Here is a 25,540-nt window from a genome sequence, read left to right as displayed (position 1 = left end):
TATCAATCAGCCTGCATAGATAGGTATTCTCTTTAATCCAATCAGATGGCATAATCAAGCACAATGCCTGTGATTTCTGCCAGCCTTGTGAGATTTGTTCCAATTGAGCGGTCTGTCAGAGAGGCTTTGATTGCATTTGGAGCTCAGGCTGATTTCTGAGACGAGGCATAAAGTGATGTTTTCTATCTGCACCCTTTGGAGATTTATAGTCACAATAGCCTCGAGTTCTGCTGTTGAAAGAGTGAGATAAAATTTGCTTATTTCAAAAGGGTCTAATTTTCAACTGCTCATGTTCAAGTTATTGTTCACCTCTAGTGTTCGCCTTTTTCCACAACCCACCTAGAGTATGATCTATAATTGACTTCCTGAATGAGAGATGAGTTTCAAATAAAAGGCGACTCGTGTGTCTGTAGTGAGTAAATGCTACAGAACCATCAAATTCACAGAATTGTCATAGTAATCCCACTATTTATGTACCATTATTCACAGCTTCATATAGATGTTTGCTTGCACCAACTCTTGACATCTTACCAATTAAGCTGATGCCATAGTGAAGTGTCACGTTACTGTGATGGTGCAAAGTACAGTGGTGCAGCAGTCTAATTTGAAAAATTAACTCTTTTCTAACATGTTTTTGCGCACCTGGCTTTTCTTTTGAATCCCTGCTGAGAACGATTTGGGAACAACAAGCAGTGACGACCACCTGGTTACTTCCACTGACAACAAAACAACATGAGGTACTAAACCTTGGCCTACTATTTGTCCTTTGAACATCAAAACTCATCTTCACCCACTCACTTGCACACATACTTACAAAGTAAAAATATAGCTGAAGTTGTCTAAATTCTGTTACTTTTTTATTTAATGTTTCTATGTTAATCAGCCCTTCAAAGAGCTTTTGTGCATTTATTTGTGTATATGAGTTGTAATTTGCCATGTTAATGCCTCAGATTGCAACCCTACCATTTCTAGGCTGCAATTGCTAAGAATAAATTATTTAATGCCAGAGAAAGATTTAAAATGGCACAATCAGATGCACTTTTTTAAAATGGCACCAGAAAATTACAAGGCAACAGAAGCCACATTGTGATGTTCTATTTTTTTTAAGTATTTGCTTTTTTGCAGATCGGAATAAAATTGTGGGAAATATTCTTTCTTTTGTATAAATCGGATTGCAACATATCAACTTGATGCTTTTGTATTACAACGAAGTGTAGTCTGCCGTGGTCTCATCCTGACTAAAGCTCTCAGAAAGACAGCATATTAATACTGTATTTTCAAAATGTGGCTCTAAAACAACATCTGCTTATTTCTTTCACGAGCCCCCTGCAACTCACTTTCTTCATCGGTGAATAGAAGCTCTGGGTGAGCTAGCGTAGCATCTGTTTTGGCCATGGTGCAGATATTTTTTGGAGCTCACTACTATTACTAGTACATGCCCATGCTACAGTATTGTTTGGCATCTCTGTGTTTCTGGTATAACTACACATAGACAAAAGTAAAAACGCACTTGGTTGCCAGCTAACATGACGGCATCTTAAGATATTACGCATAATTCAACTTTTGCCAGTATAAATTTGTGTTGTTGTAAAATTGAAATAATAAAATGCTTTTATAAGGTGATATCGGAGCATAACTGCTAAAATGGGTCGCTTTAGTCTATTGATAGGTGGTTGCTAGGCAACATGATGACAATAATATTTGGTATAAAAAGGAACCTTCAGGGGCCTAAGATGTATCTATGTGCCAAGTGTGGTTGCTCAACTCCTGATCATCTCGGGAAAAATGGGTCATGTTAGCACATTGCTACACGGTTGTGTCGTGGTCCCTGGGATTTGGAGCCTTGTTTTCAATTTTTCGATTAGTTCTTCATTGTTAGTGGTTTTGTGATTTATGTTCAACTTTTGTTCCCTCTGAAATTTAGCACTATGATTTATTTAGTGTATATGGTGTTATTTATTATTTCCTTTCCAGTGGTCTGTTTGCATTTTACTTATTATTTGATGTTCATTATTTTAGGTTTTCCTTGGGCTGGGCTTCTGTATAGGTGTAGGGTGTGTGTAGGGTTATAATTTTTTGTGGTTTAATTACTAGCTCTGTTCTTTGAGTCTTCTGTTCTTAGTTTGGTTACATTCAGGTTATCCTTTAGTAAGTTCCTGTATTATGGATTAGCATTAAATGCTCATTTTGCTTCCCATGCTTTGCATTTGGGTCGACAACAAACAGCTTTCACAGCCGAGTTATGATGGGTTGCCATTCAACATGAAGATGTCATAATATCTCATGTAAATAAGAACATTCCCAAGATGTCCCTGTATGCCAAGTTTGGCTTATTTAACTCCTGATTGGTTTGGCAAAATTGGTTAATTTTAGCTCACTGCTAGTTGGTTGCTAGGCAACATGATCTCATCATAAAGTCTGACATAGATAGGAACCTATGTGCCTAGTTTGATTGCTCAACTCCTTATCATATAAGACGAGCTGACAGCCAAGAAAACACGCAAGATTAACATCCTAATACTGCATTTTCTTTGAGGATTATGCATACCTGTTGCAGCCCCAGACTCATTAGTTTTAGCTGTTAAATGATGGCTTCAGTGTATAACTTGGTAAAAGACAAAAACATCATGACTAAATAAAGCTGCCACTGTGGAATAAAAATGGGAATACACAGGGAAGGATCCAGCACACTGGGAGCAAGGCAGCATGCATGCACATGAGCGCACACACAGACACTCACACAATCATAAGCACACAGAGATAAACAGGTTGCGTGAAGGTGATACTGTACCTTGATTTATTTCGGGGTAGGAGATGGTGGTGGTGATGATGGTGGTGGTGGTGGTGGCTGTGGTGGATTTAGGGGTAGTGGTGGGAGCATCTGGATGAGGGGACAAATACATGACAAACAAAAGCGGGGAAACAAATAAGTATAAAAGCCATGAAGATAAAATAAAGTCACTGTGAACACTACTGATAGTATCTCGGGCCAGCAGCTCTTTGTGTGCCACCGTGTGTGGGTGATTTAAAGGTCTGCGGCAGACTTTCTGATAAATTAGCTGGATCGCAGTGCATTAAATATGTTGACACAATGATGATACTTCAACAGATCATCTCGTCCCACCCGAATGAGATGATCAAAGATCTTGTTGGGAACTCTTCTCTTTTATGTCTATTCACAGGCATTACACCATGACATGAAAGATAGCAAGCACATGTTTGTTAGAAGTGATTAAATGTCTAATGAGTAACAAGTGCTGGGGTTGTACTTATGCTGTCATTGTTATGCAGTGAGGAGTTTTGACAAATAAATATGCCTGTGCATTCTTAATTTCTCAGAGGAGAAGAGCACAAAGTTGCTGATGATACTAGCCCAAAACAAAAAAAAGCAAAAGATTGATGCAGAAATTCAAACGATAAATGACACGGCACAAAAACAGAAGGAGGGGATTAACAACACACACATATAAAACAAATGAAAGGCATCAAGCAGGGCCGTTGAGAACACAGATTTTGACCACAGACCATTTTTCCTCCCACAGCTTTTTCCCTTTTACTTCATTAGCTGGGTTAGACTCCCCACACTGACAATGACCAGGGGGAGATATCAAAGTGACATTTTCCCTGTTGGAGTGGCAGGGCTGCACTGATATGAAGCCACTGGGATTGCTGCTTGGTTAGAGACCTCCCATGCCGCTCTGATTGCCTAGCAATGGGCTGAAAAACCTGTTGGGGTTATTAAAAGGTGCTGAAAAAACAAGTAATTTGTGGCTGTTGATAAGGAGGGAGGCTGGTCTACACTTTAATGAAGTATTGGGTTATAAGAATGATTGGAAAGAAATGTTTATGGACAGAGGAGGAAGGAGAGGAAAGTTAAGCAGACAAAGGTGAAGGAGACAGAAGAAGGGTCGGCTTAACAGTTGCACAGACTGTATAGTGCTTTTTTACCTTTAATTGATAGCACATGTATGCTGCTATAATTATATTTACTGAAATGAATTTTCATAAACTATTTTTAAAAAGTAAGCTTGTGTTTATCTTTGGCAAACTTCTGCGCTTGATATGTTCCTACATAGAGATCCTACTGCAACTGAAACCTGTGCAAAACAAGTACACTTTCTTACTCTTTATTAGTTTACTTTTAATTTGCTCTAAATAATAGCACACCGTTGCAACTGGTAACTGGGACAGAGTTGTGTACTAGATACATGACAGGAAACTGAATACTGAAAAATAGACTGACCAGTTTTTTTTTAATTCTTGTCAAAGCTACTGACGATAATACACCAACATACAGAACTGTGCAAAAGTCTCGAGCCAACATTTGTTTTTTTATATTTTGAAGAATGGAAGAAAGCTTGAAGGCACAAGCAGAGTTTGTGCAAGTCGAACCACTTTGAGAGTTAATATTTGCTATGACTGCCTTTATTCTTCAACACAGCCTCAAGTCTCTTAGGGAAACTTTGTCATTTCTTTCAATAGTCTTTAGGAATAGTTCTCTGGGCTTCTAGAGGGACATTCAAAGCTCTTCATTGGATGTTGGCTGCCCTTTGCTCTGTTCTCTGTGCAGATTATCCTAAACTGTTTCAATCATTTTTGGGGACCACATAGTGTCCCATCGACTGCTTACTGTCCCATTGTTTTGTTTTTTAACCAGGAATTCATTAACTGCATTGGCTAGTGTTTTGGATCATTGCCATGCCAATCAGATGCTTTGAAGATGATGCTACATGGATACATTGATTTAGCAAGAAAAAAAATCAATTTAGAACATAAGACCTGTTGCCACTGACTTTCAGTCCAGTTTTTGTGAAATTTGGCATACCTCAGCCTTTTCTCTCCAGTTCCCTTTCTTAATAATGGCTTCGTAACAACCAACCTTCCATTGAGACCACTTCTAATGAGGCTTCGGTGAACAGCTGACAGATCAACTGAAGGACAAGCTCCATCTCTCAGGTCTTCACAGATTTTTCTTTCTTTTTCTTAAGGGCACACCTTTCAGATACTGTTCATCTGCTAAAGATGGTGTTTTAGGTCTGATATGTCTTCGCTATGACAATATGAGAAATCTTCTGCCACTAAGTCTTTGCAAATCATCTTGCTGGGGCACAAATATTATTTTATGCCCTTCAAACTGTGGTATCATTGCCATTTTTCATAGATTAAACGAAGCCAATGGAACCAACTCATGTTTTTTTTTTTTTATTTACAACAGGCTGCAAGTAACAAAGTGTCTAAACTGGTTCTTTGCTAAATTATCTGTTATATCTGTTATAAAAACTCGCTCATTCCTTGAGTTTGGTGCCTGTTTTAATACTTGCATGAGTCAGAGGGCAGCGCAAAGCAAAAGACCTCCAGAAATCTGTGCTTAAGATCACTTTAAAAATGACAAAAACGTGTGGCTCCATTAATGCAAAATATAAACAAATGAGGTGCAGCTCAAGACTTTTGCACTCTAATGTATATGTTGTGTACAGATAACACAAAGAAGCAGAAGAGGTCCTTTTCCATACACAGAATGTAATAATTAGTCCATTTATTGAGTTTTCTGTATTTTTATGGAAATAGTTTCAAAAAAGTGTTTACTTGTATTAGTATTTTAAAAAGCCACATACAGTAGGAAAAAAAAGGTACACTGTATTAAAAAGTTGCATTAGGGTAACTTTCCCGCTGAGTAAATCACATTTGCAGAACTGAATGTTCAAAGTCTAATGTTTGATCTCATATATTTTTTACTATGAAATGAGCCTGAATTAAAAAGCTTAGATTCCAAAGATACATTAAAATTATAATAAACATTACCCTGCTGTTTCTGATGCCTTCCGTAAGGGTACAGAGGTTGTTTATTATATAAAAGGAATCCTCCCTGAGGGCAGAAGCTGTTCGTAGCAAGTTCATAAAAATCACAGTTGTTGGTTTCAAAAGTATCTGTTTTATGCACTCAATTAAAAGTGAATCAAGCATTTCAAATACAAAGCAGCCCCTCAGAACTCTTCCTGAAGCAAAATTGACAATTCAAATTGAGGCCTCCAGGTAATCGGGATTAGTATTGGAACTCTATTGATGTGCGTTAGAGTTTTAATCTATCCACAGTTCTGTTATTTAAAGACAACCTTGATAATACAAAAGACTGTACAGACCAATGAGCAGACAAAGGGAGAGAGAGAAATGATCCATTGGGAAGTCGGCTGGCATGCAAAGCTTGAACTGATGAGTTTCACACATGCTTGAGAGCCAACAAACTCCAGCTCGGAGGTGGTGCTGTCTAATTGGTTTTATCCCATCATGAACTGTGAGGGTCCAGCAGATGTTTGGGATCATCAGTGTCAACAACTCATTAAAAACTTAGCATTACAAAAAAGATTCAAAGGAACACTGGCGAGACTGTCTGAACGTACACTACATCTCTCGTTATTGGTGGCTAGCTGGTGCAATGTATCAAAGAATGCTGGAGCTCATTGACTTTCAAATGTGACAGGCTGAATGTGTTTTTCCTCCCGCTGAGTCACCGGGCCTTGTTTACTGATGAGGCTTATGAATCAGTTTCTGGTTTGAACGAAAGGAGCAGGACTGCAGGAAGCCCTGAGACACAGCCTGACAGGAATCATTCCTGCTAAAGCCAGTGAGTTAAAGAACTCTGTGTGAGCACCAGATGAGACAGGAGCCCTATATTTGCACAATAACATCACCAACCAATAAGAAATTGGGGGAAAGAAATAGCTGCAGCAAAGACTGATTGATAGTAGACAGCAAAGCTATTTAAATTTGCAATAGTTTTAATAAAACAACAGTACTGTTTTTTACATAATGACAATGGTTTGATTTATGTACCACCATTCATATAGACTTATTGTATTTAACACTGGAGTATTTGTAATTCCTAACCTTTTTTTTTGCAGATGAGCTTAACTATCCTTTTACTGACATCACACGCTATGTTCCAGATTACTTAATTAATAATTAAAATGTATTAAACTAATCTTTGCCAAGTAAATGAACTGGTTCCTATATAGCATTTTTCTACTCTACCTCAACTCTAAGCACTTTATACAACATGCCTTACTCACCCATTTATACAAGTGCTTTTTACTTTAATATACTTAAGCACTTTGTAGCTAACATTCACACTCATCAGAGAGAAACTAGGTGTTTGGATCTTGCACAATGATATATGCCAAGCAAACTAGAGCAGCCAGGGATCGAACCACCAACCTTCCAATTAGTAGAGCCCTGTCCTACCTCCTGAGCTACAGCCAGAAGGTACAGGCAAGCACCCTGGCTGTGGTAAATCACTGGCTAGTTTATAGCATACCGCACTGCTGTCTATTTATTTCCATTTATCTGGGTCTGGGTCCCAGGGACAGCAGTCTAAATCCCCCTTTTCCTTTCCTCCTGTAGCTCATCTGTGGGAACACCAATTTGTTCCCAAGATAGACATCAAATTGTAATCTCTCCAGCTCGTCCTGGGTCCTGCTTTTAGGCGTCGTCCTGGTAGGAAATGCCTGAAGCATCTCACCCTACGAGGCACATGAGTCAAATGGCCGAACTACCTGAGCTGGTTCCTTTAGATGTGGAGGAGTAGAAGTTCTACTCCGTCTCCTCAGAGGAACCTCATTTTCACCACTTGCATCGGTGATCTCATTCTTTCGGTTACTACTCAGAGCTTTTGGCCATAGGTGAGAGCGGGAATGTAGATCAACAGGTAAAACGTTAATATTTTCCAAACTAAATTCAGAAATTTCTAGCCTAATTCTAGCAGCTAAACAAAATTGTAGATGGGGCCTCGTATGATGCTGTCTCTAATTACTTGCGTTCTGTTTTTCCAAAACACTGCATAAATGCATCACTGATTTGTTGTTTTCTTAGGTAATCCAGTTAGAGTCCTTTCCTTTTTTTCGTCTGTTCTTTGAAGCCCTCTTCAGGAACTGTTCTTGATTCAACTGTTAACCCTTTAAGACCTACCATAGAACCAAGTCCGCCAGAGCTTATATTATATTTTTACATGGTGTGGTGCCATTTTTGGGAGCATTTCAAGTTGCTATACATCAATACAACAATTATAGCCCAGATTTTAATAATATGTATTCATTAAGTGCATAGTAATTACATCAATTGCAAAAAAGTGCAATAAACTACAAAAAATTGAAAATCGTTTTTGATTTTTTAACATATATTTCTAGTTAGAGAAATTTAAGAGGCTTATCCCTCAAAACTGTAAATACAAAAAAGTTGCACAAAATAGTTTCCTACCACAGGAAATTTATTTTGAGTGTCTTCAAAGTTTTATTTTTGAAATACACCAATTTTTATATACTGCAGGAAAAACGAAAATAAATATTATACTGCAAATTTGCAAAAAAGCAGCATGTGCATCAAAATAAACTATTTCCAGCAGTGCAATATGAGTCCTAAGCATCCCAGAAACGACACAGAAAGTCATAAAGTCAAACATAACTTTTAAAAGCACCAGTATAGGCCCTGAGGCCCTGATGGTAAAAAAAACTACATTTCCGCAAAAATGACGCCACTTCCGGCTTCGGGCAGGTAATGGCGGACATGCAAAAGTTCGCGCTGACGTCTATTCCAACGTAGGAAGTGTTATGAACAGCTGATCGGATCGGCAAAGCGTGTTTCTGGAATATTATGTTTTTGTTGCTGCAAGTGCTTTTTATGCAGTTTTTGCAAAGCTATATGTGGAAGGAAACTGTGACTTAGGACAAGCTGATGGCATAAGATGTAAGTACAACTCCTCCGGTTTCATATGCAAAAAAAATTATTGCACTAGCTTATGTGGTTGCAGAGCGGGATTTAAAAATAGTTATGCAAAACAGAGCGTGCCCGCTCCGACCGGCTCTAAAGGGTTAAATTGTCTTTTTTTCAGATTCCAAAGTTGTAAATGTGTATAAAAATTCTTTGAACTGTAAAGTTTGATTTCTATTTCCACTGAGAAATTACAAAATATATAAAAAGTAACTAAAATAGCAACAACACAATTCTTGAAGGATGTTGTTGAGTCCAGTATACAACCTATTCAGAATTGAGGTTCTTTCATTCAGAGACAAAAAGTGAAAAAGCTGCTCTCTAATTTGAGAATATGAACAAACACGCACAAATATACTTTGATATTCATTAATGTAATGGGCACCTGACAGGACCTGACAGCCATTTCCATGTGAAATTGTGTATAATTGTAACTTAAGAGTGAAAGCCACTGTGACACAACCCATCTTGCCTGTGGTGATACATTTTAACCCTTTAGAGCCGATCGGAGCGGGAACGCTCTGTTATGCGTAACTATTTTTAAATCCCAGTAGCACTGCAACCACGTAAGCTAGCGCAAAAATTTTTTTTGCATATGAAACCGGAGGAGTTGTACTTACATCTGATGCCATCAGCTTGTCCTAGGTCACGGTTTCCTTCCACATAAAGCTTTGCAAAAACTGCATAAAAAGCGCTTGCAGGAACAAAAACATAATATTCCAGAAACACGCTTTACCGATCTGATCAGCTGTTCAAAACACTTCCTACGTTGGAATAGACGTCAGCGCGAACTTTTGCATTTCCGCCATTACCTGCCCGAAACCGGAAGTGACGTCATTTTCGCGGAAATGTAGTCTTTTTTGCGATCAGGGCCTCAGGGCCTATACTGCTCTTTTTAAAAGTTATCTTTGACTTTATGACTTTCTGTGTCGTTTCTGGGATTCTTAGGACTCATATTGCACTGCTGGAAATAGTTTATTTTGATGCATATGCTGCTTTTTTGCAAATTTGCAGTATAATATTTATTTTCATTTTTCCTGCAGTGTATAAAAATTGGTGTATTTCAAAAATAAAACTATGAAGACACTCAAAATAAATTTCCTGTGGTGGGAAACTATTTTGTGCAACTTTTTTGTATTTACAGTTTTGAGGGATAAGACTCTTAAATTTCTCTAACTACAAATATATGTTAAAAAATCAAAAACGATTTTCAATTTTTTTGTAGTTTATTGCACTTTTTTGCAATTTATGTAATTACTATGCACTTAATGAATACATATTATTAAAATCTGGGCTATAATGGTTGTATTGATGTATAGCAACTTGAAATGCTCCCAAAAATGGCTCCACAGCATGTAAAAATATAATATAAGCTCTGGCGGACTTGGTTCTATGGTAGGTCTTAAAGGGTTAAAGAAACATCTAAAATATTGCCTCTCATATATCTTGTTACGTCTTAATAACAGACAGAAGGGATTTAAAACATAAAGTCCATACAAATTTGTTTTGGAAGTGATGAATTACTTTTCCTCCTCAGAACATTTTACATCTGCAATTTCACTTCCACTCAAGTGCAATTTAAGCAACTAAGAGCACAGGCAGCTTGAACGGGGTGTTTTGGGACACTCTTCAAGGCGTGTTGGATCCGACTCTAAGAGATAACAGTGATTTGTGGGGAAAAACTGCCATGCAATTTGAAGGAGAAGAAGTGTAAAGCAAGTAGAAGGATGACTGAGAGCAACAGGGTCACTAAACATGCTGCTAGTGTGCAATAAAATCCAGTGCTGGTGTAGGAGCAGAGAAGAAGAGAACTCAGTTATTGGGTAAGCGGCAGCCTGTAAACAACTTAAAACCCCTCGGCGTTGGGTCTCACTCGACTGTGAAAGGAAAACCCTGATGGTTGTGTTTTCTTACCCTGTGAAGTATGAGAGGCAGTGAGAGTTGGAGCAATACAGACTGCTTTCTTCACTGTTAACATTGTTAGTGTCAGCCAGTCTCATGGTGCTCTCCATCACTTAGGGTCACAATATTTAGGACTCAAATGCATTAGAGGAGATGCCGGCTATATGGCTGTATTTGTTTTGGCTGCCGAGCACAGGGAGTAATGATGGTGGAGGTCCAATGAAGACTTTACATAGCTGCAAGTTACAGAGCTATATTGTGTGTGCTTTAAGGCCCGAGGTTGACAGAGTGGCAGAGAATTTTCATTTTATGGAAGTCATTTAAAATTGATGGTTTTTCACGATATCTCCTTTTGCATTGCTGAAGCAATAACACTGGTAATTGGTTACATTTGTTTCTATTTTTTGGCTTAGTATTACTGCCTTCATCTTTATTACCCTGCATATATATGCGGGATCTCGTGATATACTGGACTTGAATGAAATAGCCTGGAGGCAACATATGGTAGCTAGCAATTAGCATGTATTTACTTATTTTATGGAACTCTTTAATCTGCCCAGTTAACACAAGTGTGCTTTCACACATGTTAACCAGGTCATTTGGTCTATGCCAAGGAATAACAAGACATATTGTCGTTTCTTCATTCAGGAGCTATATTGAGATCCCAAGGAGGAGGCTGGGGACTAAACAGCAGCCCATACTGCTCTTTTCTGCCTCACAGGCACATATTGTGTAACATTATAAAGGTATAACTAACTGTATGCATTATTGACCAAGTGCTGTGCCTAAAATCAAGAACTGACTCATTTGTGTGGCATTGCCACATGAAATCGTTTTTTTTTGGGGGGGGGGGGGGGGGGGGGGTTTGGTGAAGCTGTCTTTTAAACAGCTAGTGCCAATATCTTTTTGTTATTCCAGGCAAAGCTGAATGATAGTTGGAAAAACATGCTGAAGTGTTGCTACTCTGCTCTGCTTTACTTTTAAAATCCCAGCAGAAATAAGGTTAAATTAAATTCGGTATTTTTGCTTCTGTTAATTTGTCAGGGAAAATCGAATCTTTAGTCAGTAAGGATGGATGAAATTCACACTCACTGGCCAGTTTTTTAGTTACACCTGTTTAACTGCTCATTAACAGAAATATTTAATTAACAAATATCTAAGTGCTGAAGCTCAAACTGAGCATCAGAATGTGGATAAAAAAGTGATCTAAGTGATTTTGAAACTTGCATGTTTGTTGGTGGCATAGATTAAAAAAAACATGCCTGGTCTAATTCTGTGACATTTGGATGGCAGAGTCAGAATTCGGTCTGAACAAACATGAAAACATGCATTCATCCCCTTGTAGGTACTGCTGGTGGTGTAACGGTGTGTGGGATATTTTCTTGGCACACTGTGGACCTCTTAGCACCAGCTGAACATCATTTAAATTCCACAGTCTACCTGAGTATTGTTGCTCACCATGTCCATCCTTTTATGACCACTGTGCACCCATTTTCCGATTGCTGCTTCCAGCAGGATAAAGGACTTTGTCACAAAACTCAAATCTCAGATTGGTTTCTTGAACCTGACAAGTGAATGTACTCACATTTCAATCCAATAGAGCAGCTTTGGGATGTGACGGAATGGGAGATTTGCATGATGGATTTGCAGCCAACAAATCTGCAGCAACAGTGTGATACCATGATATTGATATCGAGAAAAATCTCTGAGGAATGTTTCCGGCACCTTGTTGGATCTTTGCCATGAAGAAATAAGATAGTCCTGAAGGCAAAAAGGGCTGGAATGCTGTACTAGCAAGTTGTACCTAATAAAGTGCCCAGTGAGTGCAAGTTGGAAGTGTATTGTAACAATAAGAACATTCTGACATTAGGCTGACAGAACTTCACAAATCACTCAGGTACACAGAATATTAAATCATTTATACAACGTGAGAATATATATTTACATATTTTACCAAAATTTCCTGGGATGTTGTTTGAAAAGCACAGAAGAGCAAGAGACAAACTTGACCAGAAACATTTTTGGTGAGAAGCCTTTTTTCGGCTTTTAATTTTCACTATACGCTTATAATATCCTGTTATACTGTAAATTACAGCCATAACAATTAACAGTCTGTTAATGATTTTTAAAGTAATCTAGATTTTGAATTGCTATAAAAATAATTTCTAACTATAAAATTTAATCATTGGTCTATTTTTCTGTACCATCTCAAATGAATCTTGCAATGCGTCTGGCAGCAAGCAGTGGAATGCTGTGTGGAATTCTATTTTTCACGTAGTCACGATCCATGTATTTAGTTTAACTGACAGCTCTCGCAGTGTGACTGCCAGCTATCGCACCAACCCAAAACAAACCAAAATGAAATGGGCATATGCATCAGAGCTCATTTTTATCTAAATGGAACACAAACACGAGAACAAAGCTGAGGTCAGTGTGACTCACTCAAGCAGTTTATTGCCTATAGGGGTCATGTTTTTGTGCAGAGCCATGCCCCTCTTAAAGCTACTGCTGACGTAAAAGGTTGACTGCAGAGATGCTTTCATGGTGCTGATAGTGCTGGAGCAGCAGGTGGCATGCTTGTGTGTGTGTGTGTGTGTGTGTGTGCATATGTGTGTTGGAAGGAGCTCTGAAACATAATGTGAGAATCAGCTTCTGACAGCTCTACCACAACATTCTGTCTTCCCATTAGCACGGCGAATGTGTTTGGCACGATTGGCTGCTGAATTACTGTAGACATTAGGAGTGTGGGACCCACGGACACATCAAAGTCATCAAAAGACTAGCTCTAAAAGGATGGAGGTCTTCTGTGGTTTTAATGGCGGATTTCTTTTTTTGTGTGCAAGGCTTTTAGTTGCCCACATGTTGCACCATGATTATCTTTGTGTTTCTCTCACCAGGGGGAGTGTGGGTGGATAAGAGAGGCCGACTTGCAGCCCTCACCATGGGATTTTGTTGGTTAGGACTAGTGAGAGAGAGGCACAAAATGCCAGCAATAAATACCACAAAATTTATACTGAATGCAAAGTTGTGATTTATGAATTTTGCTACTTAGGGACAACATGGGTTTAAGGTACACTTTTACTGCTACTGATGCTTTTATCTGTGTTGTAACTGAGTACAAACACATCTGCATGCACAGACAGGCACTTTTAGGGTTAGTGCGCATGTTACAAAGTAGCAATGTTACATTGTTACAAAATAACACTATTACTGTGGTCACATTGCATTGTACAATGACTGTACTAAACATGTAGCTGGAATTTGACCTATATTTACAATGTTTCTTTCAAAGTACTGTACAGTACTAAATTCAGTAATCACATTACAGCTTCAGCTACATTGTTACATTTGTTACAAAGGTTTTACAGCTCTGTGCAAAATATAATTATTAAAAAAGACCATTATGATAAACACATCAGCATGACTTTATTTAAAAAATGGTTTTGTTTGAATACGTGTAGTTGAAAAAAAAAAAATTCAGCATCATATTTTCCTACAGGATAGAGTATTTAGTCCTTTAGCTGTTTAGTATAATGCCTGTGGAGAGAGATTGTCAGTGTGGACTGCCTCTCTGGCAGGAGGCTTCAGATGTGATTTAAACCTCCTCTCCAACATGAACAAATTACTCAGGTTCAATTGCAGTTGTTACCAGTTACTGTGCCCTAGTGGCTCAGTAAATGTGGAAAAGTTTTTTCAGTCAAAAATTTTGTTCATGTTTATAAATGTTACAAATTTGGAGAAAGCTCCACATCTATAGTTAGGTAGCAGTGATTTCATACTATCCTTGGATAAAAAGGAGAAAAAAATAGTTCTGGAAAAGACACAGCTAACATAATAACTAATAAATATAATACAGCAGGTGGCAGTGAGCCATTTCCTGGTCTGCAATGGTACCTCTCTTGTTTTAGTGTACTCATCATTAGCACAGCAGCTCGCTCTGCTGTAAATAACATCTTTTCAGCTGGTGTCCATCAGGCACTGAACTTGTATTTCACACCCCACATAAAAAAAAAAACCCAAGCGTTGCCACTCTGCTAATTCCATCTCACAATAGCAGCCAAATTATTTCTCTGCATGCTCAGGGTCTACCAAAAGGGATAGTGAAGTAATTTTGGTCAGGGAAAATGAGCGCATTAGAGTATAATGCCTTGCTCGGGTATTAAATGCTATTGGTATCAACAATACAAAAACATGTTGAGAATATGTTTATGAGAATGACAGAAATGCATACAGAAAAAGAAGGGACCAACATGGAAGCGACATAAATGAGTAAAACTGGTCCAAGTAGGCTGAAGCTGGTGTGGTATAACTCCAGGTGTGTGGACAGGAGCTCCGGTGCTTAACGGAATGCACACCCCTCATCCAGTGATCCCAGCTGGGGGATGAAAAGATAGCATGTAGCCGTGTACACTTTGCATCATATCCATACATCCATCCATTTTCTTCCGCTTACCCAGGTCCGAGCCAGGGGGACAGCAGCCTAAGCAGAGAAGCCCAGACCTCCCTCTGCCTGGCCACCTCCTCAACCTTGTCCGGGGGAACACCAGGCCAGCTGAGAGATTTAATTTGTCCTGGGTGTGCCCCGGGGCCTCCTCTCGGTGAGACATGCCCAGAACACCTCACACAGGAGGTCACTCAGGGATGGCCGAACTCTTCACTCCATCTCTAAGGGTGAAGCCAGCCACCCTTCGGAGAAACCTGATTTCCGCCGCTTGTATTCACAATTTTGTTCTTTCGCACACTACCCAAAGCTTGTGACCACAGGTAAGGGTAGGGATGTAGATCAACCAGTAAATCGAGAACTGTGCTTTTACACTCAGCTCTCTCTTGACCACAATGGATTGGTACAGTATTCACCTCACTGTGGCAACAGCAATCCATTTGTCAATCTCTGGAGTGGGCACTCCATCCTTTTCTGGCTGAGGACCATGGCCTCAGACTTGGAGGTGCTGAGCCAAGCCTTTCACCCATTGGCTATGCCTAGAAATTCTGTCCATAAAAATAATGAATTGGTGACAGGGAGCAGCCCTGTTGGAGTCCAACACCCACTGGGAATTAGTCTGACTTATTGCTGGCTATGCGGACCAAGCTCTTGCAGCGGTTATATAATCAGCAATGGGTAGCAATGGGTGTCTGGCCCATTGCTACAAGGCTGATGAGTCTGATCCCCCTATAGTTGGAGCACACCCTCTGGTCCCACTTCTTAAAGATGGGAACCACCCCGGTTTGCTAATCCAGAGGTACCTCCCCTGATCTCCGTGCAACATTGTAGAGGCATGTCAACCGAGACAACCCTACAACCCCAGAGCCTTGAAGAACTCAGGGTGAAACTCATCATTTTTGTAATATATATTTATGGAAATGTAACTTGTATGTAATATATAATATATATGTCTTGTAATATATCTATACTAAAGCACTTCTGGATGGATGAAAACTCCATTTCGTTGCCTTGTACTTGTGACATGTGCAATGACAATAAAGTTGAATTCTATTCTAATTCTATTCTATTCTATCAGCCCCAGGGGATCTGCCACCAAGGAGTTGTTAAACTGCCTCAGTGACCTCCTTCAATCTCCCTTGGAATGCTGTCAAAGTTCTGCCGGATGTGGGAGTTGAAGATCTTGTGGACAGGGACCTCTGGCAAGTGGTGATCAGTTGACAGCTCAGCACTGCTCTTCACCCAAGTGTTTAGAACATATGGTTGCAGATCTGATGAAACGATTACAAAATCGATCATCGACATGCGGCCTAGAGTGCCTCTGTTTGAACGTGGTGTTTGTTATGGACAAACTGTGGTTTGCACAGAAATCGAGTAACAGAACACTGCTCGAGTTCAGTACAGGCCGTTCCTCCCAATCATGCCCACATGAGCATTGGAGCCTATCAAGAGGACAACAGAGTCCACAGGTGGAGCATCCTCAAGCAACTCCAACATACAGGCAGCAAGCTGAGGGCATACTTTGCATCATCTATAAAAGTAATTTTTGCTTACATGTATTATTGTGGTATATGTTGTAAAGATCATAAAGCCATTTAAGGCAAATTTTAGGGCACATACATAAAAATCACTTAAGCTATATTAGGACGTAATAATACTCTGTGGTCTCAGGGCCAGTATATTAAAAACAAAATGCAATAACTCAATGGAGCAGATGTAGAGATGTTTACTTCTTGAGCAAACCACACACTGAAGGGAATTGCAGCCATTATTGTTTTCTCCAATTGCCGACCACCTTCTAGTGTGCTTCTAGGGCCTACAAGAACTTTAGTTTATTACGCTCAGAGCTAAATTCAGAAGTCTGGAACTAATCCACACTACCTAGTGAACTTAATATTTTTAAAGCCATCAAAAAATGTGATATTTTTCATTTTTCTAACTTTAACTATTAAGTTATATTTGTTATATCCACTAGTCAAACTAACAATACATTTCCTTCTTATATCTGGAATTCCATTTTTGCAGCAAAGTATTTAAAATTTCAAGACATGTCACAAGAATTTGTTTGTAAAATCTAAAATGTGTGTATGCAAAAATGTGTCTAATTAAAATAGCCAGTCAAAATACAAAGACACAATTGTGAGACAGGATCTTCGTGTTTTCTTTGAACAAAATAGAAGCAACATCTTAAGTAGTTGCTTGAGCATAGGTGTGTTACTGAGGCACAAGTGAGACGAACAACAATCCTGTTTAAATAACAATAATCATGCATTTAAAAGTTTATTAGAGACCAAATGTTTTTGTAATGTATTTCCTACATGAAGGTGCATGGCAGTTAGGTTAACAAAGTGAATAGAGTACAGTGACAAGCTGTTCATATAAATATAATAAGTCTATGCTGTAATAAAACAGAGACCGTATTTAAAAGTCAGCCTGCATACTCTGGATTATGCCAGTAGAGTATTCAGTGTGCTCCAAGACCTAGTAATGAGCACCAGAGTTAACTGCTTACCAGTCTTAAAAATCATTCATCACTCTACAAATAAATTATTCTGCTGTTTATGTTCACTCTCCTAAAACTTCTTCAAAAAGGCCAAAGGTTTGAAGATCTTTAAATGTTAATATAGCTCAGACAGAGTACAAGGAAGCAACAATTCATACTTTACTAGAACTGGTCCTCTGAAGAAAGAAAGCCTCAGAAAGTAAAGGAAAAGACCTGGAAGTTTGTTCAGTAAGAGATAATAAAATATTAGTGGATCAGTGATAGATGAACGTACCATAGACATAGAGGGTGTAGTCATCGTAAGCCTCTCCAATTGAGTTGGATGCCACACAACGGTAGGTTCCATTGTAGGACTTGTTTAGATTTTCAATGTAAAGATCGGCGCCGGTGATAACTGCATGGGAAGGTACGTCGTCATCCACCTTCAACCAGTTCACCCGCTGTGGCCTGAAATTAAAACACCAGAGTAAGTACAGGAGTAAGATCACATTGCTCTTCATCAGCTAGTTTCGGCCAGTCTTTGAGATCTTTTATTGATCCCCTATATCAGCAATACCTTTTATATTTTATATATTATATATATATATTTCATATTGCATACCTTGTTTTAAATGAACGGCATTCATATTATCAGTGAATGAATTGTAAAATCAAGTTTCATGCTGTTTAAAAGTGGGAACCAATTAGAGTCCACAACATACATTGAACTAATTCTTACTTAAAAAACCTTTTCATTAAGTACTTCTCATCAATTTTTTTTCTTGATACTTCAAAGCTGAATCTTGGCAGTTCTATTTCATGATCCTTTATTTAGTATGACTAACAACTAAGGTTGAAAGTGAAAATGTATCTTATGTTTATGGGGACACACACACACACACACACACACACACACACACACACATATATATATATATATTTTTTTTTAATTTAAAAACCATAAAATGCAATCACACTGTCATTCAAATTATGAGAAAATTAAAATTCTTGTCACATTATTTTATATTCCTTTTATTTTTCTTTAAAAAACAACAATATTGTAACATTATAGCCATACATACTTAGAATATGTACAGAAAATGTTAATATTTATATATTTTTTGTTTTTTTTAAAGTAATACTTAAAAAAAAAAAATAGAATGGCAATTCACAACAACAGTGTTTTACACTGTAAGGTAAAGCCGATAGATTATAGGGTCTATGTAATATTGAAGACAGAACCTCAGTGATCAGACAGTCCAGCAAGCACCGGCAACGGTACCAAGGTTATATTACCATTTTAATGTACTCGCTATAGGTTTCATATTTGGGCAATATGCATGTAATAAATCTCCTGTCAATCTACCAAATAATTATCTTGTATGGCCAACTAATGATTAAGGATTGGCCCCAGAGTAAAGGTCATGCAATACACACACACAGACACACACAAATCCCATGGCATCCCAAAGGCAACCAAGAACTTCCATCTTTTGAGTTTTCTTTTTCTTTTTTATATTATCCTCCTAGGACCTGCCGTCCACATATGTGGACATCACATTTTGGGTTATTTAGACCAAAATACTCAATTTTGCTCTGCAAGGGCCTGATATCCACTTATGAGGACATTATACTGCTACTGTTCTATCAAAATTCTAACAAATATCCTCATTTGTGGCTCTCACTTTTCTTAGCAACAAAAATCAGGTAAAAAAAACAAACATTTGATAATTCTTTGTTTTTACATTCATCGGGCCCCAATATGCCCAAATATCAAAGAGAAATTAAAAATGCATGCTCTGGAAGAGTTCGGGTCTTAGGAGGTTATAGGTCTGCATTTGTTTTGCACTTTTGGTTATATAAAAATGAACAAGTTAAACAACCCTCTGGACTGACATCAGTATCCGATCTTGGACAACTGTTGCTTAATTGTTTGCATGTTTTGTTCAAGCTCAAATACCTTTTTCACAGTGCAGTCAGTATCACAGTAGCCCACCATTCTTTGTTTCTTTGTTTTCAGAGGTCAGTTTGTTTTGTTTTAGAAATGACTGTATGTTTGTGGTACACTGCGCTTACGTAGTAATACTCTGACTACTAAGAGTTCATGAAAAAAAGACCAAAGTCTATTATATGTGTCAAAATGTCATGTTTGTCTTTTTATCTAAATCTCAGTTTCTCTTTTTATTTCATTCCAGGGAGGTTTAGCAAATTGATTCAATCAGTAAAAACACTTCAGTATATGATTGTTCTACAGTAGACATACATTTACAGGTCCTTTTAACAACTTTACCCACATGTGGTAACAGATTACCATTTCTCTGAAGATAACTAACACAGCTTCATCTTTTTTGTCTTTAGTTTAAAGCAACAATAAATAATGGTAAATAAGATGTATTGAAATGACATCTGTACCTTTGCATACCTCTAAAAGTAACAATAACCGTGCACCAGCCTTGTCTTGAAATTGCAGACTTTTCACTCTTGTATACTTAGAGAAGCTCTGTAGGTGGCTGCCTACCAAGCGTCTTTCTTTGTTCTCTTTTCTACCTTGACTGAGGTTTATAGCAGGGTGACAGATTCCATTTTTATGACAATGAGCTCAAAGTGCCCAGAGTCACAGAGGGTGAAGAGAAAAGAAAAAGACAAAACACCTCTATTTTGCTGCTGCAACTTTCAATGGCCATTGCCAGCTACTGTTATTTCCCCTGAGCATGTGCTGATGGTCTCTCTTGTTGCATTTTGTTGTGGTGTTTTAACTTGTTTTCCTCCATTTGAAAACATTTGGTGTGAAGGGAGCAAGCAAATGGGAGGGGGGTGGGGGTGCACAAAAATCCAGGAAAAAGAAAAATATGAAATAGCTCCTGAAGCTCATTTCCAAAACAAACAAACAAACAAACAAACAAACAAACAAACAAACAAACAAACAAACAAACCACAAGTGTTTTTAATGGCTGTGGTGGATGGCTTGAAAGAGAGAGGACCGTGTCTGCTGCAAGTGTTCTGTAGGTGAAGTGAAATGTAAATTTAAAAAAAAAACATTTAGAAATATGAGTTGTTTTCTCAGATGGAGTTGGAAACATAACCTAGAAGAAAATGTTTCTATAGGTGCATCGGATGTTGTGAGGAGGGAAAAATGAAGCTAGGAAAGGAGGTATAGATAGATGGAAGAGGTAAGATGGGGTTGCAAGGAGAGAGGAAGGGCAGGCGTCTAGAATACAAATGGCTGCCTGCAGTCGGGGCCCCCTGTGCTATCTGCTGGTAATGACTGCACAACTCTCAGCAGCTCTAATGAAAATGACTTCCAATTCCCGGCTCACTGTATTGATTGTGTTTTCATCTTTATAAAATGAATACGGGTAGTGAGCTTGTCTCTATGCCAAGTATGAAAACTGCAGGGGGTGGGGGATTGGGCTGGAAGGGAGGAGCATTCAGGAGTGCACACTGTTTTGATCTATGCGCGCGTGTGTGTGTGTGTGTGTGTGTGTGTGTGTGTGTGTGTGTGTATGCCTGTTCTGTACTTCTACCTTTCAGAGTTTCATACTGAGTTTTTGAGCCTCAGATGGGAAAGTGAAAAGTGAAGACAGTTAAAGATTGGTTCTAACTTTGATTCATGGTCAAGACTGGATTACGACTAAGGTTTAAATCTGAGGGCCAATTTAAAGCTGGCATTGGCTGAACCTGCAAACAGAGTTCAGCTGTTGATGTCATAGTCATAACGTCATCCAAGATGAAATGCATTAGAGCTGCCTGTGTAGGCAAATGCGAAGGTGCTTACGAGGGTTTCGCACACAAAGATTTTGACAAATAAAGTGCAGTCAAGAGTCACCACTCGTTCCCTTGTATTTCGCTTCTAACAAAGCAGACATTCTTGTCATTTTTTAAAGTGGTCTTAAGCAATTGCTCTCCAGGCTTTCTGAAGGCCTTTCAAATTTTTCACCTCTTTTCAGCCCAGAACTTGTACCTTGAACCATTTTTAGATTAGATTAGATTAGATTTTGATCTATTACATAGTAACATCTGGAGAGTGTCTGATTGGCAGTAGCTTCATTTTTTTTACCATGACTATGATGCCAAATGTACTGCCAACGTACTGACTTTTTAACCTTGTTCCAAACTGTTTTCACCTTATAGATTATATTTCCATTAATGTATATAGTCGAATATTGAAAAAGAAAATCATGGAAAATCCTAATTTAACAGATATAGATCAGCTGTAGATCAGCGATCCCTAACCTTTTTTGCGCCATGGATCAGTTTAATGTCAGACAATATTTTCACGGACCGGCCTTTAAGGTGTTGTGGATAAAATGATACAACCAAGAGAAAAACTGTGGTATTTTGTAAATATAATAATAAATGCAAATTCACTGTGCAATTGTGTAACTTTATTAGCAGCGTCCTCCTGAAACACGCTAACAACATTGAGAGTAACATCCTCCTCTCTGCCCCTTAATACTCTCTGGTCGCAGGTGGTAATGCATAAATAGTTCTTTCAAAATAAGACACAACTACAACACAGGGAAAGACCCAGGGAAACACAGTTAACGATAAAAACCCTGAAAACCATAAATTTCACAACCGAGCCTCAACTCTCGCGGCCCGGTAACAAACGACTCACAGACTAGTACCGGTCCGTGGCCCAGGGGTTGGGGCCTGTGGCTTTAGATGAAAAAAAGACTTAACTGTGGGCGATCATGGCTCAAGAGTTCGCCTTGTAATCGGAAGGTTGCCGGTCCGAGCCCCGGCTTGGACAGTCTCGGTCGTTGTGTCCTTGGGCAAGACACTTCACCCGTTGCCTACTGGTGGTGGTCAGAGGGCCCGGTGGCGCCAGTGTCCGGCAGCCTCGCCTCTGTCAGTGCGCCCCAGGGTGGCTGTGGTTATATGTAGCTTGCCATCACCAGTGTGTGAACGTGTGTGTGAATGGGTGAATGACTGGATGTGTAAAGCACTTTGGGGTCCTTAGGGACTAGTAAAGCCACAGGTACTAGTCCACAGGTACAACATGCCCAGGACCCACTACAGTTTGCATACAAGGCGGGTGTCGGAGTGGAGGATGCCATCCTGTACCTCCTACACAGAGCCCACTCACACCTGGATGGGGGAAAAGGCACGGTCAGGATCCTGTTTCTTGACTTTTCCAGTGCCTTTAATACCATCCGGCCCTGTATGCTTCAAGAAAAACTGAACAGGATGGAGGTGGACCCCTGCCTGGTGGCTTGGATCTCCGACTACCTCACCGACAGACCACAGTACGTCAGGCTGAAGGACATCACGTCTGACACAGTGGTCAGCAGCACAGGAGCACCACAGGGAACTGTGCTGTCCCCTCTTCTCTTCACCCTGTACACCTCTGACTTCTGCTACAACTCTGAATTATGCCACATTCAGAAGTTTGCAGATGACACGGCCATCATGGGGTGTATCTGGGATGATCAGGAAGAGGAGTACAGAAGTCTGGTGAGGAACTTTGTCGCATGGAGTCACACAAACCACCTGCAACTCAACACCTCAAAGACTAAGGAACTGGTTGTGGACTTTGGGAGGTCTAGAGCAGGTCCACTGCCGGTTCAGATAGAGGGGGAGGAGGTGGAGGTGGTCAACAAGTACAAGTACCTCGGGCTGTGGGTGGACAATAAACTGGACTGGTCATGCAACACAGAGCACCTGTATAAAAAAGCCCAAAGCCGACTGTACTTCCTCAGGAGGCTGAGGTCTTTTAACATCTGCAGGAAGCTCCTGAGGATGTTTTACCAGTCGGTGGTTGCTGGAGTACTTTTCTATGCTGTGGTGTGCTGGGGGAGCAGCACAGCAAAGAAGGACTCATCCAGGCTGGAGAAACTGATCAGGAGGGCTAGCTCTGTGGTCGGCATGAAGCTGGACACTCTGGTGACAGTGGCAGAGAAAAGGACATTAAAGAAACTGATGGACATTATGGACAATGCCAGGCATCCTCTGCACACGGCCATTAACAACCAGAAGAGTCTGTTCAGTGACAGGTTGCTTCTCCCAAAGACAAGAACTAACAGACTTAAAAACTCCTTTGTCCCACACGCCATCAGACTGTTTAACTCCTCTCTGGAGGGGAGAGGGAGGGGAAACAGGAGGACAAAGGAGGGGGGAACAACTAAGCTGTAGTGCCTCTGCACCTCACTGTGCAATACCTTTTGTGCAATACTTTTGTAAATAGTCAACGGTGCAATAGACTCAATACTTGAAATGTGCAATTCACTTGTATTTTTATTTTTATTCCTATTTATTATATTTATCCCCTTCGTATATTTTATTTATATTGTCTCTGTATTTATATATATGTGTGTGTGTATAACTCTGTAACTTCTGTCGGTGCTGTGCTTTTTTGGAAATCGAATTTCCCAGAGGAACCCACCCGAGGGATTAATAAAGTTCTATCTAATTCTAATTCTAATTCTAAGCACTATACAACTACAGGCCATTTAATAACACACTAAGAAATTATGATTGCTTATGTTTGGTTGCATTTTAACCTGCTTAGAAAGTCTACACCTCACTCAGACCTCTAAGGAAGGAAACTAATTTCAATCACATTTCAGTAATAACTATCAATCACTCTTTCATGCTTCTAATTCCCTTAGCAAAACACTTCCCCGAAAAACTAAATTTCACACACTTTCCAACTTTCAACTCTCCAGCAGAGAGGACAGCTGAAGTCCGTGACAAGAGCGACCGCATTACAAGGTAAAAAACTTCTTCTGAAACTTTTTAACCCTCTACTGCAGCGCAATTCACTTTTTGTATGCATTTATGTGCTCAGTGCGCTCCCAGGTACACAGGGCCCATTTGTCACTAACACAATTATTAGGTTCCATTTGTCACTAACACGATAATCTGTTTGTATGTGTGTCTTCATAAATACACTGTCTGACATTAGTTGGGCATGACAAACATAAACGAGCTTAGTTGGCATTTAAATCCAGTATAAAATGTTGTGAACACCTCTTTTAGCTATATTTTTATGCTAAAAAACAAAAATACAAACTGCTTTTCAAGTCTGCAGATTCCAGAAACCATTAAGTTTTCATGGCGTGGGCCTTTTTCTAAGGCTGCCATTTACCTTTGAATTTGAACAAAAGAAGCACCTGCAAGTTGGTCACATTGAGTTTGTAATGTAATTTTCATAACAGCATCTTCATCTCATGACTGTGTTCTGTTCAAATTTGAACTAGCTTGTCAACATACTAATTTGATAGATTTCAACAGCACCAAGTACAATTTATTGATATTTGAACAGTTCAGCAGGTCTCCTGCCGGAGGCTCTCAGGGCTACGCTCAACCCTGCTCTCCCTAATGGTTTCATTTGCACTCCATTACATCTCATATCACAAAGACCTGCCATCTAAACAAACCAACAGCTGGGTTTACCGATGATGCAGGTGAAATAATATCCTAATGAGCAACAAGCTGGAGCTTTCAGATGATAAGGCTAGGCATTTCAAAGGGCTTATTTGCACCGAGTCACTGTAAGTTTTCAAAATGGTGAGAAAAATTAGTTGAGGACAGTTTTCTGTTCACAGCTCTGTGTACCACAAATAATCATTTAACTTTAATCACAAAATTGACTTCATGAGTGCATATCCAGTGTCTCGAATCCATCAACATAGTCTCTCTCAGCCTCATACACTTTCCCTAGATACCTTCAGAATATTATCACTCATCATTTAGGGGAAAAAACACCCAGCCTATTCAACCCTCTGCCTACTGAAATTCTAACTGCAAGACATTAGGACCCACTCCCCTCACTATTATTAATGCCCTTCTGCTCGGTCCTCCACTTTTAAAGCAGCAGTAATTAAATACCTGCTCAAAATATCACACAGTAATTCTGATGTATTTCATAATTACAGGTCAGTTTTCAAATTTCCCCTTTGGAAATCTGAAAAACGAACATAGAAGCCATTCAATTACGTGATTATGTAGCC

General features: G+C 39.3%; 1 protein-coding gene across 6 annotated transcripts in view; it reads right to left on the bottom strand.

Moving 5' to 3' along the window:
* The window catches only part of cadm1a (cell adhesion molecule 1a), a 479,728-nt gene that overhangs the window by 54,365 nt on the left and 399,823 nt on the right, over window positions 1-25,540 (bottom strand). For 4 of the 6 annotated variants that reach the window (XM_086309422.1, XM_086309421.1, XM_086309423.1 and 1 more), the window contains 2 exons: window positions 17,881-18,053; window positions 2,792-2,881 (listed from right to left, as the gene is read on the bottom strand). In XM_086309422.1, the coding sequence (XP_086165548.1) occupies window positions 2,792-2,881; window positions 17,881-18,053 (263 nt within the window). The remainder of the gene's footprint in view (window positions 1-2,791; window positions 2,882-17,880; window positions 18,054-25,540) is intronic. The other 2 variants (XM_086309424.1, XM_086309425.1) reach the window with 1 other exon arrangement.

Source organism: Aulonocara sp. 'chitande type north' Nkhata Bay, linkage group LG10 (genome assembly GCF_057382095.1).
Source record: "Aulonocara sp. 'chitande type north' Nkhata Bay isolate Kocher_YH1m ecotype deep benthic linkage group LG10, A_spYH_male_GT1.1, whole genome shotgun sequence".
Taxonomy (NCBI): domain Eukaryota; kingdom Metazoa; phylum Chordata; class Actinopteri; order Cichliformes; family Cichlidae; genus Aulonocara; species Aulonocara sp. 'chitande type north' Nkhata Bay.
This window is presented reverse-complemented; position numbering and strand designations above follow the sequence as displayed.